General features: G+C 40.7%; 2 protein-coding genes across 2 annotated transcripts; one reads left to right on the forward strand and one right to left on the reverse strand.

Moving 5' to 3' along the window:
• Positions 1 to 216: 216 nt before the first annotated feature.
• Positions 217 to 8,384, reverse strand: LOC131769326 (amidase). The gene is made up of 9 exons (XM_059085052.2): positions 7,854 to 8,384; positions 6,063 to 6,195; positions 5,620 to 5,932; positions 4,811 to 5,011; positions 4,266 to 4,340; positions 3,591 to 3,756; positions 3,126 to 3,191; positions 1,429 to 1,695; positions 217 to 633 (listed from the first exon to the last, which is right to left on the reverse strand). The coding sequence occupies exons 1-9, from the start codon at positions 7,966 to 7,968 to the stop codon at positions 443 to 445; spliced, it is 1,527 nt and encodes a 508-aa protein (XP_058941035.2). The 5' UTR covers positions 7,969 to 8,384; the 3' UTR covers positions 217 to 442.
• LOC131769325 (amidase) lies at positions 8,381 to 20,231 on the forward strand. The gene is made up of 9 exons (XM_059085051.2): positions 8,381 to 8,543; positions 13,317 to 13,446; positions 13,913 to 14,225; positions 14,836 to 15,036; positions 15,765 to 15,842; positions 16,727 to 16,889; positions 17,067 to 17,120; positions 17,766 to 18,053; positions 19,107 to 20,231. Exons 1-9 carry the CDS (start codon positions 8,426 to 8,428, stop codon positions 19,295 to 19,297), a joined length of 1,536 nt encoding a protein of 511 aa, XP_058941034.2. The 5' UTR covers positions 8,381 to 8,425; the 3' UTR covers positions 19,298 to 20,231.
• Positions 20,232 to 20,448: the final 217 nt, after the last annotated feature.

Raw genomic sequence — 20,448 nt, forward strand, 5'->3', positions numbered from 1 at the left:
AAATGGTACCGTCAACTTTGTTTGAGACTGGGGTGTGTGTGTGCGTGTGTGTGTATGTGTGGTAGGGGGAAGGGTAGGATCGAATTCTGCTGTTTTCTCGAGTCCGGTGTTCTATCCCTCCCCCCCCCGGAAAAGTGACTTTGAGGGGTGTGCGCAGGCTCATTTCCAGAGAAGCGGCCTTGTTATCGCGCTTACGAAAAGGGGAGCTAATTTTTTTTTATCCGCGTTAGACAAGCAATATTTCATCACAAACTTGAAATAAACTGGAATCACAGATTTGCACGTGATCAAATAAGAATGACAGCTGCCTCGACTGTGTCTCTGGTTTGCATAACTGTATCAAATTTTCCTTATCCCTTGTACAGAAAGGAACATCAACATGTTGAGCCTATCTATCAAAACTTTAGCAAAATTAAGATCAGAAAACAAAAGTACGTTTAGTCTACATTTTTCTGATCCTCTCATAAGCGTAGGCGACATTCAGAACAGTGGCCTCATCAAACTTTCTTCCCACAATCATCATACCAACTGGTAAGCCGTCACTGAAGCCGGCGTTGATTGACAGGGCTGGGTGACCCGTCATATTGAAGGTGCATGTATTTACGTAGTTCTCACTACAACATTGCAGATACTCTGGAGAGAAAAGAAATTTAAGAATGATTAAATGACGGAAATAAAGATACAACTCAAAGATTTGGTAATTGAGAAAAGTTCAGTAATAACAATAATTTAGAAGCAAACCAAAAGATAAATTTGCTGTCAATCTAACACTAACAGCAGCCTTCCTCGACTTTATTCTTAATCTATGCAGTTTCTCATACACCAGACCCCATGTAATTTTTACCGATGAAGTTTACCATATTATCGATCGATATGTACTGCCTAAATCTCGTACCCAGGCCTTCCCGGTTTAACAATGGTATAAATTTTTAGTTTCACGGTAGGATCTGGGAACGAGATTAGTAGGCCAATAAAGAAAGAAACCCTCATAAACAAACGAAAATCTGCATGAATTTAAAATTTTATAAACCTTTTTCACCCTAACAGTATTCAAATTTTCCATAAGATTCTCCATAAACTTCCAAAGATGCTGACAAGGGGAATTTGTTTAACAATCAAGAGCTTTTTTCGGCGGTGATCATTTCCTTTCTCCTTGTGACACTAGTGTGGGATTCAGGGGTGATACTGTAAGAGCAAATTAAATACTAGTTGCAAGGGTGCAAGGGTTATTAAGGCAACAACGTATTTCTCAGAAGAGGAACAAATATCTTGGCCGTAAAAGACTTTTTTTTCCCGAAGAAGACCGATGTTATTTTTCTTTTTCTTTCTTTGTTTCATGCAGAAAAAACTTGTTTTATAAAAAGGGCTGCACCTTACACTGCTTAGTTACTCATTTTTTATGGTTTATCAATTAATTAATAAAGTTACCTCTTAGAGGAATATTTGGAAGAGGTAATGGTCTGGCTTTCTTCGGATTGGTAGGCATTATCAACACGTCGACTTTGGTCAGTGCCTCGTCAAACACTGTTCTTAGCTTCCACGCTAGATTGCGTGCTTTAAAGAAAAACTCATCGTTATAATTTTTTTGCAAGTATCTTCCTTTGATAGAGGCGACCTTGAAGTCGGCGCTGATATCATTTGCTCGAGTCTTTAGTCCTTGTGCAAACCATTTCTGGAGACTGGTAACCTGATAGCCTTCAGAGTAAATGCAAATGAGAAACTGAAGGAGTGTTCACAGTTTTCATGTTAAGTAGTAGTGGTCTATCGCAAGCTGTCTTCAAAGTGTTTTAGGGCCTAGCAGGTAATTTAGTGTTAACAACTGGGTTGAAAACGTAAATTAGCCACCGTAAAGGGTAAAAAAGCTGACGTTTCGAGCGTTAGCCCTTCGTCAGAGCGATTACATCGATTGATTGGCGATGGAGAACCCCAGGTAGTTGAGATAACCCATTCAGCCGTGGCCGAAAAATAGCCCGCGTTTACACCCAATCTTACCGCACGGGAGTGCTGGGATGAGGACTCTGAGGGATGAGAAATTCTTGGTGCTCTTGGAAATTTGACATGAACGAGACCCCGGCTGGGTAGGTTACCCCATCTTGAGACGTTTACATGGCAAATTGTCACCCCGGCTGACAAGGTTACCCTACCCGGCAGACTGAGCAACCCCTCCAGGCACACGGTTACCCCACCTATCATGTAAACGTAATCGTCATAAAATTATAGATTATGTGGACAGGTAAGTTACCCCACCTAGGTGGGTTACCTCACCAACTTGGGCTCCCTCACCCATGTAAACGGGCCAACTAAGGCTTTCAGCTTTTAGCTACCGTTCGTGTTCTATAATGCAAGATGTGCTGTGTACAGTCGACTCTCGCCCTGCGGACACCTCGCTATTACGGACGCCCCGCCATTGCGGACAAGAGCCAGGCCCCGGCGAAACGCATGAAGACATGGCTGAAATAAATTCCCGATATCACGGACTCTCGCTATTTAGGAAATGCAGACACTTTCATGCCCCCCAGCGCGACATTTCACTTGTTTTTCTCTGAAGTGCTTCGTCCAAAATCCTGACTCACAAAGTATACAGCTACATTACGATAAAAGAAAACAAGGAAACCATTCTTCAATTGAGTGCGGTTACGTCAGAAACTTTGTTTGCGTAGCTACATATTATTTCATCTGTTAAGAGACAAAACAATTTTTTTCCCGCTATTACGGACACTAAATCCCCCCACAACCCACCCGAGGGTGTCCGCAAGAACGGGAGTCGACTGTATCAAAGGTAAACTGTCTTTCCCTCGAACACAGTGAAAAGAACAGGGCCTGAGCTCAAACCCAGCCCTTCCATACCACGCTCCAAACAATCAGGTATCTTACCTCTCTCTGAGTATCCTGCGGAACAGGTGTCATTTTTGGTATTTTATTTTGACGGCCAGGCAAACGCGAGGCAAAATTGAAGCGGGAGTCACGCGCGAGGTAGAGAGCGCCTGAAAAACGTCTACGAATTACACCTGTTCTACAGGCTTCTTCCCATGGCATACACCGTTGTAAACTCCTGGAGACGTTTGGCTGCTGTTTCTACTTCATTCATATTTTTTTCCTTTATTTTCAGTGGGGTCAGGACCTACCGTTTGTCTCAAAAAATCTGTCAGGCCAGAGTCCTCCTTCAGTAAATGCGTCATAGATAACAGTTGCTAAGAGAAAAAACAAAATACAAGCCTCACTTACTAAGTATGGAATAAGGGACCAGTGGGAGGATTTTGGTTATGTTACAATAAAATTTGACTGATCCCCCAAAAGGCTGTGTAATATTTTTCGTCTGATCCCCCCTCATTGACAGTAAATTGGCAGTCAATTTTCTTAAGTTCCCCTCCCTCCCCCTTTATACTCTGTAGGTGACGACTGATCTCTCCGTCCATTCCCCCCTGAAAATCTTGTTATTCCCCCCGAAATCCTCAGCCCTTCCTCAAACGGTAATAAAACTTATAGCTGGTCCCTAAAACGCTCAGATTGGAAAGGAGTAATTGCAATATATACTATCAAGGTAGCCGATTTATTGCTTTCGATCATCACAAAGTACAAATTACACTTACCATCCAAATGCATTGGAACAGAGACATCTTGTAGGGTCGCACCCGATTCTGTAGCCAGGTGTTTAGCGGCCCTTTTGATGCATTGGTCAACATCGGGCTCAGATTGGGGATGAGAAAAGCCTTCCGTAAGAAGTCCGAGTCGAAGATGAGAGATTTCACTCGTAAGCTGTCAAAAAATGATAAATGGTGATTGGAAAATGATAAATAATACACGATAAACGATAAACGATTAACTGTAAACGGTGAATGGAAACACAAAACGGCAAAACGTTAACGGGAAAAGGTAAATAAATCACGGCAACGGTAATAGGCAAACAATAAGCAATAAACTCTAAGCGGCAAACTGTGAACTGTAAATGGCAAATACCTATCGAGGAACTGCGTTGAAGTGCTAGTTTATTAGGCATTCTACATCAACATTTAGCATGACTTATTTCCTCAAAAGGGCGAAAAAGTTTCAGTTGAAAGTCATAGGAGAATAGTGGGAAGTTCTAGCAAGAAAGTTAACAGCTGATTGTTGCCGTCGATAGAAAAATTCGTAAAGAATCCACTTATTTATACCGCAGTCAAACCAGCCAATCAGAAGACAAGGTGAATTTGTTTCAGAAAGTGCTCGTTAAAATTGTGACGCTGACCAAACAGATCACGGCTTTGGAAACAAGATAGCTTCGTCACCTGATTTACGTAATTTTCCACCTGCAGTTCATGAGGCTGACGATAATCAAGACCATCGTCTGAGCCAGCTGTAACCTTCAATAAAAAAAATTACAGTTAAACTGATTCAGAATACTTTACGTCGACGAAAGTACGTAGAGAGATACCAGATAGCATTTTCAATTACGGCTTTCGAGAGCAAACAGTTCAGCAAAAACGTAGATTAACAACGATTATTGCAGTAACAAGAAATACAACTTGAGATGTTGTGAAAACCAGACGCTTAAAAAAAATTAAAGATTAAATGAAAATCTCTCTCAACTCACAACTCATCCATGTAATATCTTAAAGAAAAAAATGGAGAAATGAGGCCAAGATAATATAGTCGAAACGCATGTGAGGAAAAAGAGCGTTAGGGAAACCTGTGTGAGAAAAGCAAGGTTCTAAAGAAAACCCGCGCTTTGCGAAATGCGCGCAATCAAAGACATCCACCGCCTCGCGTATTTTTTTTGTCATGCCCCTCATTATTTCAACGCGTTTTATCAAGAATTTCCCAAAATACCAACCTCGAGTAATAACGCTACATCGTGCACAGTTTTGGCCATCAAGCCTACGTGATCGAGGCTGAATTCCATGGGTACAATACCCGTATATGGAACAAGACCTAGAGTAGGCTTCAACCCCACAATGCCACAACGTCCTGCTGGATTACGAATGGAGCCACCTTGATCAGCACCTACCGCCATGTCCACGTGACCTCCTGCCACCTGAAAGCTCACGAGAATATAAATTAAACGTGAAGAACATATTTCTCATGCAAAATTGGAAATTTCTTCGGCATTACTGATTATATCACGAATGAGGTTACAGACCACAATACGTGGGAGCTTTGTGTTCTACTCTATGTGTGTCTGGGTTCATTTATGTCCTCTGTTAACACAACGCTGAAGATCTAGAAGAAGGAGAGGGATACTTGTCTGAGAGGGCTCAGAGGTCTACATATTTGCAAGGACTAATGTTCCTGAAAAGGTTAAAGGACAGTCGAGCCAAGTGCTCTTACGGCCGGAATGTATCCCCGTGGATGGGATGCCAATTCATCTCAAGGTTGACCCCGGCATTTTTTCAGGCTTTCCGACAATTAGCTGGTACCCATTTATACTCCTGGGTGGGGAGAGTAAGGTGTCCCTTGCACATGAACACAACACAATGACCCGGCCGGATCTCGAACCCAGACTTCTCGACCCGCAGTTCAGCGTTCAAAACGGTGGGCAGTCAGTTATCATGAGCTCTGCGATATGAACTTGAGGTGTCTGTGGAGAACGACATGCTGATCATTACACTGGACTAGAATGTATGCACCATTTACTAATCATACCAGAGCAGCACACCCTGAAGAGGATCCACCTGTCATTCTTGTTTCATCAAGCGGGTGAACTACAGGACCGGTGGCCGCATTAAAGCTACCTCCACTGTTGCATAAATTCTCGCAAACAGCCTTCCCCATGATACGACCACCAGCGTCTAGTATCCTTGTCACCACGGTGGCGTCGACATCCGGGGTATAACCCTCTAATATCTGGGAGCCCATCATCATTGGAACACCCGCGACACAGATACAGTCCTTGATGGCGATCGATTTACCCTGAAGTTTTCCATTTGGAGCGCCAGGAATGTCACAGCGCCAGTACCTTAGGTGAATGAGATAGGAAAGTCAAATATACTCTGCAGACCTTTGCACAGAGTGATTCGGATGTAGGCAAGGAGTTTCAGCTGCCACACTACATTAGCAAAGTAATACATTGTTTAAGTCTAACTTACCATGCGTTATAAGGATTGTCCTTGGGCCCGGTCGGTCGATAACCTGGCGTGCGGGGGTATTTTACAGGTAGTTTGGGATCGGGTATTTCATTAAACCTTTGATACGTTGCTTGAAGTGAGTCATCAATAACGTCTGTTAAATCAAGTGAGATGGTTAAATTAATTTTAGAGAGAAAAACGGTCATCTTTCTTGCTGTTTCCGCCAACTTCCCACCTCCCAAAGAGTTATGAGCAACACTATGTTGATTCAAAGAAATGCAAGACTGTGTAGACTGACTCGGCAAAGCTATTTCCTGAATGGTATAATATTACAGTGTATGAGCCTCGAAAGGAGTGTCAAAAGTTAAGCAATACGATGAATAGTCCAACATGAACTCCTGGGAGCTTAGCAGTCCATAGATCTAAGCCAAAAGGCCTGCTGGTCGTCGGTAACATTCACTAAAATTTAACATATCTGTATGAAACACCGACTACGAACAGATAAAATAAAAATACAGTATTTTCTATTAGTAGATACCAATTAAGTGAATAGTGCTATTGCACGCGCTGATTGGCCAGTTCAGAAGTGAATATCTAGTACTATTCAGCGATGAGTCAAAACCACGGGTCACGAGTTTAATTTCTGACCATTTTTTGGTATCTTTAAAGAAATAAACTAATTAGGGAAATTTAGTGTTATCAACTGAGTTGATAACGTAAATTGGCCACTGTAAAGCGATAGCCCCTCATCAGAGCGATTGAAGGAATTGTGGGTTGTATGTGGGTTTATATGCAGAAAATGGAGCTACGCTATTGGTGGGAATATGACGACGCTAGCCTTTTAACTCTTTACGATGGCCAATTAACGTCATCAACTCAGTCGTTAACACTAAATTACCTTGTTATACTCTCCCACCGACGCAGCGCCACAGTTTCTTAAAAAACTTACCCCCTTTATTTACTTAAAATAATAGATGTTTGACTAAACAGTATCAAGACTATTGCATTTGACAATGGACTAACAACCGACGATTAATTAAATATTCGCCAGATACCACAAGCTTTTAAAGTTTGTTACTTTGGAAGAAACAATAACCAAAACCTCTCCTGAAGAATCTTCCGAGGGAATATTTCTGAAAATGCGCTGTGATGGCAGCTCGCTTAGATCAAGAAACTAATGAAACATCAATTCTGAATACTGTATAGCGCCAGAAACGAGTAAGTTAGTCCACGAGAAAACTTCACCAATCGGTGTACACGTCCTCTATTAAAATATGAATGCTGGTAATTCCTCATCCACATTCTGTTCCCATTTCTGTGTTCTCAGTCCACGGGATGCATTCCCTCTTTCATAACCTAGCCTGTGTGTTACACTCAGACTGTAATTTCGTAGTCTGTAGTCCGTAGCTAGTAGTCCGTAGTCCGTATTCCGTATTCCGTAGTCCTTAGTCTTTGAGCCACAATCCTTATTTTATGCCTACCTCATAGAAGACCATACGAACATTCGTCTACCTCTACCACTCAAGAAATTCCGTTTATTTTGAAAATTTCCAATTTGAACGCTTCAAAACTGTGAGTTCCTTTCACATGCTGACTGAAGTTTCTGGAATATCGTGTGATAACCGCAAGGAGACTTCTCAATCATAGTCTAACATTAATATACAGAGGACACGTATAGCCGATCGCGCAATCACGCCGGTGTGAAAAGTCGGTAAAAATATTTATTTACAGAGTGGAGCACAAAACAAGGGTGATGTTTATGTGCGTTAGAAATTAAAAATGGTTGCTTCTGTCTAATTTGACGGTACTAACCTTTGTATTCTAGAATTTCATCTTGTCCTAAGTCGTAACCAAGCTCGGTAGATATTTTGGTAAGTTGAGCAGTGCTTGGAGGTTTAACCACTTTTTCCTTGTACGTGGATTTCATCTTTTGTGGACGCCACCTAATTATAATACTTAACCGACCAATGTTATCTAAAACAGCACTCGATAAGTTATTCCTTCACCAGATTAACGCCGCCATTACGCTAAGGCCGAAAATGTCCATAGGCGGGCGAGCGGCCAACTGTGAAATGCAAATGACGACAGAAGCTATAATCTTTTCATGTACTAAATTGGGGGTCGTTGTTCGCTTAGATATTGCGATGAAGACAAATCCTATCCTATCCTATGCTTTTTTGTTTTAAATTTATATCATCACAAGTGGATAATATAATTTAAAACAAAAAGCTTTCGAACTAGGACTGGTCAAGAGAAATCAATAGGCGGTCACGAGGTGATCATGCAAGGCGTCTTTGCGTGACTCCCATGATAGAGCGCTGACCGGGTTATTAAGATCGCACTTTCTTTCCTCTGATCGAAATTAAGAGCATCCTTAACATGCAATGGATGCGAACCGAACTGAAGGATCCACATTACAGGGGCCCAGTGCTGAAGAGATAAGGTCACTATCTCGACGAATGGGCTTTGTTATTAAAGACGAGGAGATATCCGTTTATTTAGGTAAGTAGTTTCTTTTTAGCCTGGTTTTCACTATCAATGATTTCACAGTTCGCACAGAACTCTACAGACAGGACAGTGCTAGCACAGGGGTTAAACATCAGCTCCGCTCGTGTGTTTTAATTGTGTTCCTCAAGGAAACTCGGTGGAAATACGAAGTTTTGAATTTTCGCCAAACGGGCAATAAATTATTCGTTTTTGCAGTGCAACGTCTTGAGCGAGTATAAGGCGTTGCGTGACTCAGCTTTTCGTCTTTGCTTGCGGGCTGCGCTGCGTTTAAACAAACAGTAGGGGGGAGATGTTACTTGTGGAGGTGGGGGGGGGGGGGGAGAGGGAGAAGGGGAGGGGCGGAGAAGAGGAAAGAGGGTTTTCCAAAGGTTAAGGGAGGAATCTGCCATATTCTTATATAATTTTTAAGCGACGATTCAGTTTTTTATTACAGCCATTTTGAAATCAATGGTGGTCCCTGTAATCTGATTGGCTCTAATTGGTGTGATTTATTCACAAATCGCATCATTTTTTGCTTTAAATCACATCTTTTCCCCAGCTAATGAGTAGGCCACACTAAAAACAAAACAACCAATCAGACTTCAAGGCTTGTTTAAAATAACCGATCAAATCGCAGGAAGATGAAAGACATGGAGTATCATGTAGCAAATTTTGCAACTTTTGTTTCCAAAACTCTCACTTTTTCCTCCCAAAAAGTGGATGAATTTAATTTCAAACCGGCTCAGTATTGCATTAATAAAATATTTGAACTGACCAAGTCCTGTATTTGGGCGATTTCAATATGGATGTAATAAAGTGGTAATTGAACCTCGTGTTGTGCAATTTTGGTCTGAAATCATAATTGTGATTTCAAATCGAACTCGCGCTGCGCGCTCGTTCAATTTTGAAATCACGCGTATGATTTCAGCCCAAATTGCACTCCACTCAGTTCAATTACCATTACAAATCAGGGAATCTGATTTCCAAGGGACAACTCACGTCCTGAAACTGAAACAAAAAGACTTAATTAATATCATTAATCACTAAATAATATTTTAAATACTGCATTTTAGTGAATAAACGTACACTTACGGTAGCTGTCTTTTCAGGAATTTTCCATGTTCAGTAGTTTTAGTTGTTACAATTTTTGTCTACGAACAGTCTATGCTTTTTGGCAAAGTCCGTCATGCGAGTCTAAAAAATCAGTACAAAAATTAGCGCGCCTTGCCGCGCGGAACTCTGGATGTGAGAACTCTGATAGTTCCACGCGGCGCGCCAACATCATCCCTAACTCCACTTTTTTTTTTTTTGACCAGCGCAACGGATCCGGACTACACCAAAAGGGAGAGAATGTTCGTCAAGTACATTTTAAGGGGTAACAGTTCCTGTAAGAGGGTGAATGGGGGGGGGGGGGGGATCCACTCGTCGGTTGTCGGTTAAAATTCAGTCACTTTGTCGGTAGTCGGTTGAAATTTTCGATCTTTGTCGGTTATCGGTAAATTTCAGTTAATAATTAAAAATTCATGTTAATTATTAATGTTTGTTATAAAATTCACCTAGTTTCAAGACTTTGAGCCCCTTATAACGTGTAAAACTTGTAACTTGAAAGATTGCATCATCTGATTGCCCTTAAACTTCATTAACTCTGGTTTTGTTTTTGCGTATTTATCCCAGTTTCTCAGTCCCAATATCCTCCCGAAGCAATAATACCGTTGCAAGCGTCATAAATACAAATGTCATTTACTACTTACTGTCACAAGTCGAGACGCACAAATGCACGAACAGCTCTGTGCCGAATCGGGTAATACACGCTCTCTTGACAAGCTCTAGATGTTCTTCATTTTCGGTGTCTTCATCATCAGAATCTGTCTCATATTCATCAATTTGTACCTCTCTGTGATCCTCGAACATCTCAGAAGCATCCCCATCATCCACAAATTGTATACTGACTACTGGTTGTGGTACGGAATTCGATCGAATGATTTGATTCGATTTCCTCAGGGAATCGAAGTCTCTCTTCAGACTCGTTGGCGGTGGGTTGAACAGCGTAGACAGCAGGCAGCAAGGCCCCAGCTTTATCTTTTGTTGTCTCACTCCTAACCTTCTGTTGGTGTACTGTAGTTCTCTAACCATTCTTTCATCAGTATGTCGTCCGCAAATTCTGGATCAACGTCGATCACGCTCATATACAGTCTGTCCATCCCTTTTTTCAGCAAAGAAACACTTAAGTCTTCTGTGACACAGTTCCCTGTGGACCATTCGTTGCCGACGTTTCACTCAAGCAAACAAGCGCCTTCTTATTACACTCCTCGCAATCAGTTGCTACTGCCATAACGACTAACTTTTGACACATCAAGTTTCTACCTAAACAGATGTCACATGCCCTTAACGATGAGATTTGAGAAACTTGTCCATTATCCTTGCAGGTCGCACAGACCGATTTTGATGATGGGCACTCCTCGCATTTGCTTATTTGCTAAACAATTGTTTCACTTGAAACAATATGTTTAACACTACGCTGACCTTTCAAGCAATTCTCATAGGTATGTGCTATCTTTCATGCAGAAAAAAATTTCTTCTCCAGTCACGGATTTGGGTCGGAAAAAACCGCCGCGGGTATTGCGGCACCGTTATCAAACGAAGTCGCAATTGTTACGTCTGCACTGGTGATTAGATTGGTCTTTACCTTTTCAGGGTCTAGAAGAGGATGCTTTTTTACGAATTTCTCGTCCACTTTATGCGTGAGGCCAATTAATGGTTTTTGCCGTGGGTCGTATTCTAGACCAGGCTTCAGAGCCGTCCCGTCGCTCGCCAAGGACACTGGGATAACGTGTACTTTCTTATTATCAACAATTGCACGTAGATCTGCTTTTGGATGCTGACACAAGGAGAAGAGCGACAGCAGATGAGGCTTGATCGTTCCACTCTCGGTTGTGTAGCCTGATTGGCATCTTTTTATCGCGTTTAAGGAAGGTCCACACAAGTTAAAATCCACGAATAATTTGAATTCTTTTTCGCCGCCTCTCCCTGTTCCGAGGAAGCCTGGCCCTTTGACGAACTTTCTTGTTCTCTCACCCCCAAGGTATTTGATGGACGAAAAAAATCACAGACCTCGTCATCCCGTTTGAATTCAGAAGCAGTTTTGGGATTAACCAATGCAGATGAAGTTGTATCATTAAGGAACTTGTAATAAATGCAACTCTCTGACAACGACTGGCAAGCTAAACAGTAATTGCTGTCAAGTTGCGTTATTCATTACATTATATTCATTGCTTCTGCTCTTCCGGCCAAAAAGAAAGAAGGTAATAGGAAATTCTATAGTTACCTTTCATGTGGATACTTCGTAAACTAGAAAAAATACAAAATGCTCTTCTGATCTCATCTTTGTGAAAACAAATATCGATAATGTCGGCCCATGTCGGTAGTCGGTTAATTTTTTTTCTGTCGGTAGTCGATAATTCTTGGTTTTCACCCACGTGACTTTTGTCATGATGACGGTTGCTATCCGCCTTGTTGGTGCCCAAACAAATAGTTACAAATGCGCTTGTATTAAGGTGTGAGTGAGAAAGCAGACATGGTTCTTTGTGTAGTTTCGGCTGCGGCAGCAGAAGTGATCGGGACAAAGGGATTGGATTTTATCGAATACCATCAGTTATTAAAAATAAGTCTTCCTTCGAAGAAGAATTGACAACAAGGAGGAGAAGAAAGTAGATACAAGCGATAAGTCGCAGCGACACGATGTGAGAATAAAGGTAAAGATAGACCAGTACGGACTCCCTGTGTGGCCTTCGTGGTCGCGTCGCATTACCGTCTTCTGAATAATATTTTTTGCTCTCACAAGCATGTTTTAAAGATATTTTCTCTTTTCATTAAAAAAAGATCGGAGGTTTTGTAAAATCTATTTTCAGCAAGGGCTGATTGTGTATCAGACTCCACTGTTCCATCAATATTTGTTTTAAATTTTTAACTGCCGGGTGGTAGGTTGTGACGAAAGGCAATAAACGTTCGTGACCTTTCGGCTTTTGTGTATGTTTATATGCCGATTGTCAAGAGGCAAAGTTGACCTCCAGACAGACACCTTTCTAAGATGTTTTCTGGGTACCCTCTTGCTTCGAGGCTTTGTTTGAATTTCAAACGGCCTACTTCAAATGTTTTTTTCCAAGAGGTAGTTCTAGGCAATCTTATTACTTGCCTTTAATGAACCGTATTTTACGCCTGGTGGGTGGCACGAGGCGAAGTGCGTAATTTGGAAAGTCTCGGTCTCGGTCTCAAACTATATTCGTTCCTTTTTCTTGACGTACATTTGTGTCTCACTTTCTGCGACAACCCAATTGTCTACAAGAAGATCGTTCATCCGTTGCGAATGTCTCACCTTCGCCACAACTACAATCTTGTTAACAATCTCTGCTCCTTGAAGAAGACTTTCAAAAGCACAGGTATCCTAAGGAGAATATTCTCTTTTGATTCTGAATTTTTTTCACCGGGAATGTCCATAAAACAAAGTATTTGAAAGAGGGCACGGTAGAGATGGCGATATATTTGCATGAAATTTCTCACCTGAGATGAGCACCAACATGGCGGACGCTTAATTTGCATAAATGTATGACGTCAGCTGCAAACCGATAATTTTTTTCTCGTTTTGTCGGTAGTCGGTAGTATTTTTCGCCTTTTGTCGTTAGTCGGTTAACCCCACTCACACTCTCCTGTAATGGAGAGCCAATTAAAGAAATTGAGAGATGACGTTTTGTTTGGAAACGGAATTCTAAGATAAAAAATTTTCTTCCGCAGAGGCGATGACCAGTACTCTCCGTCATACTTATCAGCGGTTATGCGACTTACCAGAGTCTAGACTCCCTGTGAAATATCCGCGGGAAGCCGGTTACAGGCCAGGGCCAGCTGAAAACCCTTACAATGCGTGGTGCGTATTTCTTTATGTCTGTTTGCTTTATTCTTTCCTTCTTGTCGATCAGCTGCTTCATCGGCGTTGAGAAAGGATTTTATGTGATAAAGCCATGAGCACTGGTCTATGTTCAATCGCAGTGCTTCTTAAGGGGAGGGGGGTAGTCTGGTTTTGTCAACAAGAAAGGGAGGATAGGTGGGAAGGGAAATTTTTTAAATTTGCCAACGAGCTTAACTATGCAGACTATGTGTTGATTAATAATTCTCTATAAACGTTTTTTCTCTTTCATGATATTGGGTACCCAATTTCTGTTTCTAACTAACGGTCTCCTCGATCATAAAATCAAATCTTTAATCCAGCACGCTAGCGGCGAGTTCCGTTGGTGAAAGTGCGCTTTCACAGAACGGCAATCGGTCGAGAGTAATCTTTCGTTTTCACGAGTCATTCATCAATAGCTCATAAAAGCTACTCCCGAGAATTTCAGGTCCTGGCGTTGTGACGTAATAGGCGCTCAAAGCGGTAAACTCCAAGGAAAAACCATCGCTATCAAAGATAACATCTCAGTGGCTGGACTGCCAATGACTAGTGGATCCCGGATGTTAGAACATTATGTCCCGGATCATGATGCCACTGTGGTGACTCGGATATTAGATGCTGGAGGGATAATCACAGGGAAAGCCGTATGTGAGGAGTGGTGTTTTACTGCTACTAGCTGCACCGCATTCACGGGTCCTGTTGTCAACCCTCACAATGAAACGAGAATGGCTCTCGGGTCTTCATCCGGCTCAGCAGCACTGGTGAGCCTATTTGTGTCATTGGATTGATTAATAATGTGCTCTAATGATCATGCTCTTTTCATTAAGGCATGTGAAAGGGTTTAAATAAAAGCCGCTTAACGGCTGTTTATGGCCGCCTGTAACATCTCTAGCCACCATTTTTGAGCCCGCGAGCAGTTAGGCTGTCGCCTTAGTTACGGCACAGCCGCCTGCTGAACCATCGGCGGCCCCCTACGATGAAAGTTATTGAAACCCCTGATGAACTGGATTAAAAAGGGCACAAATCCAGGTGAATTAATTACATAGGGCCAAGAGGGCCTAGTAATTTTCTTCAATAGCTGAACAGAACAACATCACGATATTTTGGGGTCGTTTTCTGGAAGGGAAAATATTACCTCCATAGTAAAGAAAAACGCTGAAAATGAGCTGGATGGAATAAAAATACAGAAATGAATCAAATAGGAACATACACCATTGTAGATGGTAAAGAACGAGAAACAATAAAATTCTTTAATCTTAAGTTTAAGCCGTATTTTTAAAAATGACGACTGGTTCCTGACTAACTTTAACCACTCTCATTGTATTATACTATACTGCATGTCATCTGATGGTAACTACCAATTCATGACAGGTGGCGGGTGGATACGCGGACATGGCCATGGGTGGTGATCAAGGGGGGTCCATCAGGATCCCCTCTGCTGCTTGTGGAATTGTGGGATTGAAGCCAACATACGGCCTAGTACCTTATACGGGAATGGTACCTATAAATCTCTTACTGGATCATACGGGACCTATGGCAAGGACCGTCTCGGATGTAGCTTTGCTCTTAGAGGTAAAGTAGCTGTTTATAATATATTATTTTAAAACAATTCAGATCTTTCTTTGTAGCTATGCTGTTTGCCATGCACCATGTAGCTACTACTCATCGATTTGCTACTAAGAGAGATCAAATTATTTTGGAGGCTTACATAAGGACATAACCAACTAGTATGGGTTTCTGTTGTTCCTGTGGCCCCATCTTCATTTAAAAAAAAAGGTGCCTTTTTTTAACGGCAAGAAAATAACCTGTACCCAAATTTCTTTAGGAAGCCTTAGCAACCTGCCTTTACCTGTAAATTCTCTCTAAAGCACTGCTTCGTAAAATCTTGGTCTTCTTTCCTTCTATTCCTCATCAGGCGTTGGATCTTTGACCAACCTTTAGAAACTCTCTCTATTCAGCACCCTTATTCCAGCCTCTGTGACTGCCGTTGTGGAAACGTCCGCTATGCGCCCTTTCTTTCATAGCTTTGTTGGTCTCCCTCTCTCTTTCTCATTTATCTTTACGGTTGGGACGATTTTCTTAATGTACCACTTTCGTTGAAATGTATAAAAATATTTTTTTTCTGCTGAAGTTCCTTCCCCCAAAAAATTATGTGGCCATTGTTCCGTTCTTCGTCTGTCCAATTTGGGTTCGTTGGAGGTAAAAAACGCACGTGTCCTTTTTCCAAATTATAAAAGTGAACGAAGTTCTGTTAAGTTAAAATATAATGCACTTAAGTTTCATTTTAAAATTATACGAAGGTGATAGCAGGATTGGATGGAGACCTGGATCCAAGACAACCACGTGACCGTGGTAAACCAAATTCCTACATCAATGAGGTAAACGAAGAACACTTGCGTGCATCGTGTCTTAGAAAAGATCAGAACTGACTTTACATTATCTTTGTAACAAATTTTTGTTCATAACAGTTTGCGCAAAATTGACCCAGATGACAGCGGTGTTAAGGAGCATAGCATCAACAAAATAATAACTAGTTATAGTTAACAGCTATTCACCGAAGGAAGGTGGTGAGTTTACCAAGCCGCCTCGCGCCCTTGTTAATATCCACCGCTGACCACCAACATTAAGGCGAATACTTGTTTGAGTATATACTAAAATAGTGAGATACTTTCGCACAAAAAGATGATTTTCACCAATTCATTCCTGCAACGATTACAATATTTTCGGGCGAAAATCCCACGCGAGTTGCTTGGAATATGAATATTAAAAGATAATCTGAGTCTGAGGGGCCAATCAGAGCTTGCCTTCAACGCTGTCCACTGTTTTTGTGTATACCAACTTCCTGGTAACCGAGAGTGAGGTCGTTACGGGGAAACCTCAAACTGAAGCCTTGCCGTGTTGCCTTATTGTAAATTAGATGTGAAATTGAGGTTACCTGGGGCTTTCCGGCACAATCTCAAATTAAAGGTAATTTTAAATTGTACCTTCGCTGTTCTTCAAAATTTTCTAATGCTTATCATTGAATTTACTCTTTAAGACTCCCTCAGAGTCGCCACGACACTTTTGTGAACTTTTGTGATCATCCTAATTTTTATAATCCGTAATCTGCACGTGAGCATTACCGCTGCTTTGATCTCGCGTTATATATATTATAATAATTGTTTACTTAGACAAAGTAAAACGATATCCGAGAGAAGTCGAGGATGTTTTTTTTTATTATTATTTACATCTGTCGTCTATATCTTTATCCTCTGAATAATAGCTCAATGGAGATATTTCCACCTTACGGATCGGCGTTCTTCAAGAAGGTTTTGAGATGCCTGGAGCTGACACGGAAATTATGTCATTTGTGAGGGAGGCCGCTGGCCGGTTTTCAACTTTGGGGGCTACTGTTGAAAACGTTTCAGTGCCAATGCATTTTGATGGTAATGTATTAAAAGTTCAGGTTGACATATTTTCCCAGTGAAAATGACTTTAAAAAATACTGTGTCAATACCAACCAATTAGGTGTCTCCTAAGTATCATTCACTTAAACATTTGCCATATTTTCGGTGTCATGTGAATGAGCTTTATACTCATCTTTTTTCTCTCTTTCTCAACAGGAATTCTTATATGCGACGCAATTTGCTCAGAAGGCGGTTGCAGACTACTCAGTGGTAAGTATACCGATAAACCGTTTCACTCGTTCATAAACGTAACAAGCTAATGATCATTACTAATTTTATAGATGTTCGATTGTTACTAGACAGCAGCTTTTTTGTTACCAAGAATTCCATTTGGTAAAGTTATGCATTCTTACTTTTTACGTTTTTGGGCTTAAATTGTTTAATACCCTAAATAGAGAATATTGCTTAGGGTCAAGTCGTCACAAGCGTGGGACCTGAAAAAAATATGAAGGCCCACCTGCTCTTCCAACTGAGTTAAAGAAAATCAAACTCTTTGGTAATGAAACGAAGCCATACGCAACAATTTGCGTGTGAGATGCATCTTACATAATAATGCATATTACATAATAAATTATTATTACATAATAAACTCTTTGGTAATGAAACGAAGCCATATGCAACAATTTACGTGTGAGATGCATCTTACATAATAATGCAAATAGCTGTGGGTATGTTGCGAGCGTCCTGTCTGGGGATAGAAGGAGGTGATACATGGTTAGTTTTCAGCTCGGACAAATGCTTCTAAAACATTAATCAAATGTTTTGACAAATGCTCATATTTTCCATTCAGTTGGAAGCAGTCAAGATTCTAAGGGACTATTCAGAATTTTACAAGTGTTTTTTCGTATGTTTTAGGATATAATTCCGACGCAAGAGGATTTGTTGACACGAGTCTTCAGAAGGCCATTGGCCGTGGTTTACAATCTCATGCCAATGATCTGAGTGCTGCCGGAAAGTTAACAGTCATGCTTGGTGCTTATGTGCATGAAAAATTCCGAGGAGTATTTCATGGCAAGGCTATAAATTTATCACGAAAGTTGTGCGAGGAATATGATAAAGCTTTGGAATCTTACGATGTTCTGGTTTTACCAACGATAGTTACAAAGCCTCCCAAAGTTCAAGACAGAAGCCAACTTAATTTTGGTAAGTCCTGTGGGGAAAGCAATTCTTAACCGTTGGTGTTAAACCATTTTACCAAACTTGGCGGAACAAGGAATGAAGTGGAGGCGGTGGTGCACCTGTAGCCTGACATTTTCAAAATGGATTTTTGAGCGCGGTCTGTGTTAATGAAGGGTGATTTTTCTTGTGCATGTTTAATCCACAGATGGGTTTTAGGCTGGGCATCGTGTAAGTATACCAGTTGCATTAAGGTTACATGAAATTGAGGTTTAGTCGATATTTTTTGGCCAAATATATTTTTTAGCGCTATATATTTGTTTATTCTGAAACCTACATCTAACAAATATTAGCGGGCAGACATTACTGAGAGGTAAAAAGCGAAAACCAGCCATTTTCCCTTCCCATATATACCATAAAACGAGACTTTTTAGCGGACACAGACATCACAATTCAGTTCCCATTGGGGCCCAAAGCTGAATTACGCAAACATTTGAACAAGTTTTATCCAAGATTATTCTGTAGAAAAACCTTAATATCCATAAGGTGTCCAGTTCACGTTTTATGAAATGAGTTTAATTGGTTTTTACATATGATCTATTTGAGCACAGCCAGAATGATGAAATGACGTCACCACTAACAGCATTTTACTTTTTTCTCATACAAAACAAATCGATTTTATCTCACAGTGGGTCTGTAGAATAGTAGATCACATAGGACGTTAAAATAAATTAAGAACATCAGCATGATCAGCGACACACTCAGTTACACCATGTGCGCTTCTTCTTTTTTGAGTGAACAGACACACGGCAACAATCTATTAGGTTCATTTTGTCGTAGAAAGTAAAGTAAACTGTTTGACTTATGCCTCAAGTTATGAATACATAAAACTCACGAGTCTTTTATTTTTCCAATTCATGCCATACTTTTCATCAATTGGATATCGGACGTTGCCCTCAAACCCTTTTTGTAAACGTCAATAGTCATGACGGTTACTCGCCGACGGTTGCACTACGCGTCCGATTTTATCATTCACATATATGATTACCTACGCATTCTTTTCACACTTAATTCTTTTAGGAACGGCGTTTGACTTCTGTCAGAATACTGGTCCTTTCAATGTCACAGGACACCCAGCCCTGTCAATCAACGCCGGTTTCAGTGATGGTTTACCAGTTGGTATGATGATTGTGGGAAGAAAGTTTGATGAGGCCACTGTTCTGAATGTTGCTTATGCTTACGAGAAGATGCGAGACTCTAAATCAATTTAAGAACTTAAATTTTTTTGACGAGAAGATAAGTAACATATACTGCTTTAATTAGTAGCGAGAGACAGAAATTATGGTTAGCTAAACGAAAATAAATTTTCTTAACTCATCCATAGTACTTGTCTTTAAAGTTCCCTCGGGACAATCATTCAAAACGGATCAAAACTGAAAAAAGTGGTTACTTTTGGAGAAAGTTTAGCTCAATGAGAATTCTTTGTCTAAAATAGTAGTCAGTTATGCTTGAGAGAAGTAGATTCCAACGGTTCAGTGCTTAGCAGAGGTAAATTTTTATTTTAGAGGGGAAGAAGGCGAGACGTATTTTAACTAAAAATCTAAAATATATCTTCAATCATTATTCATCACTTGGATGGTTTATTTGGACCTAACATAATGACCAGCTCGCGACTACTGAATGTAAGGCCTGAAACCAAAATTGTGGGGTCTGGTCTCGTTAGAGTTGGGAAGGTCATAAGTATAAACCAACAGTCCTTTACTGATATCTGTTCAAATGCTCAGACGTAAGCTATTTCGTGAGTTATTCTGGGTTTTGATCGTCACTACGGTCCACGGACATGAAAAGACGGGATGCCATTGGTTTCCTCCACGGAAAAGTATGAAAGTCGCTGCTTTGAAAATATCAAACTTTGACGATGTATGGGGTGCTACACAACCATCTTTTTCGGAGGCATAACCGTTGCTAACGGTACTAACTTACTGTAAGTAACTGAGTTAGTTTTAATAGTGACAGAAATGATAGCAGCCCGCTTTACATAAGGTCAACGTGAACTTTGCGGACTCGAGAAGTCAGCATGAAAATGATGTTGGGGCCTCGTTGACAATCAGAACAAAGGCGATGCATAATTCAAAAAAAAAAAAAATCTCAGGGAATTATAAAGGTCCCTAACCTTGATTGAAGGCGTTTTCTTAGTCGTCAAATGTCTGGGTAACAATTAGCTAATGATATAATTGTAAAAAAGCATTAAATCTACGTATCGATTGAAATCTATGCATCAATACTATATTTTATGTTGTCTTATTGGATGAAGAGAATTAATATCAGTTTTAACAAAGAAGATTTATTAGCAAGCGATAACGAAAGAAAGTCGAGAACGCACTCTGGACTTCAGAGCTTAGATTCCTTTCAATAAATTTTT

This window comes from Pocillopora verrucosa, chromosome 10, assembly GCF_036669915.1.
Source record: "Pocillopora verrucosa isolate sample1 chromosome 10, ASM3666991v2, whole genome shotgun sequence".
In the NCBI taxonomy this organism is placed as follows: Eukaryota; Metazoa; Cnidaria; class Anthozoa; order Scleractinia; family Pocilloporidae; genus Pocillopora; species Pocillopora verrucosa.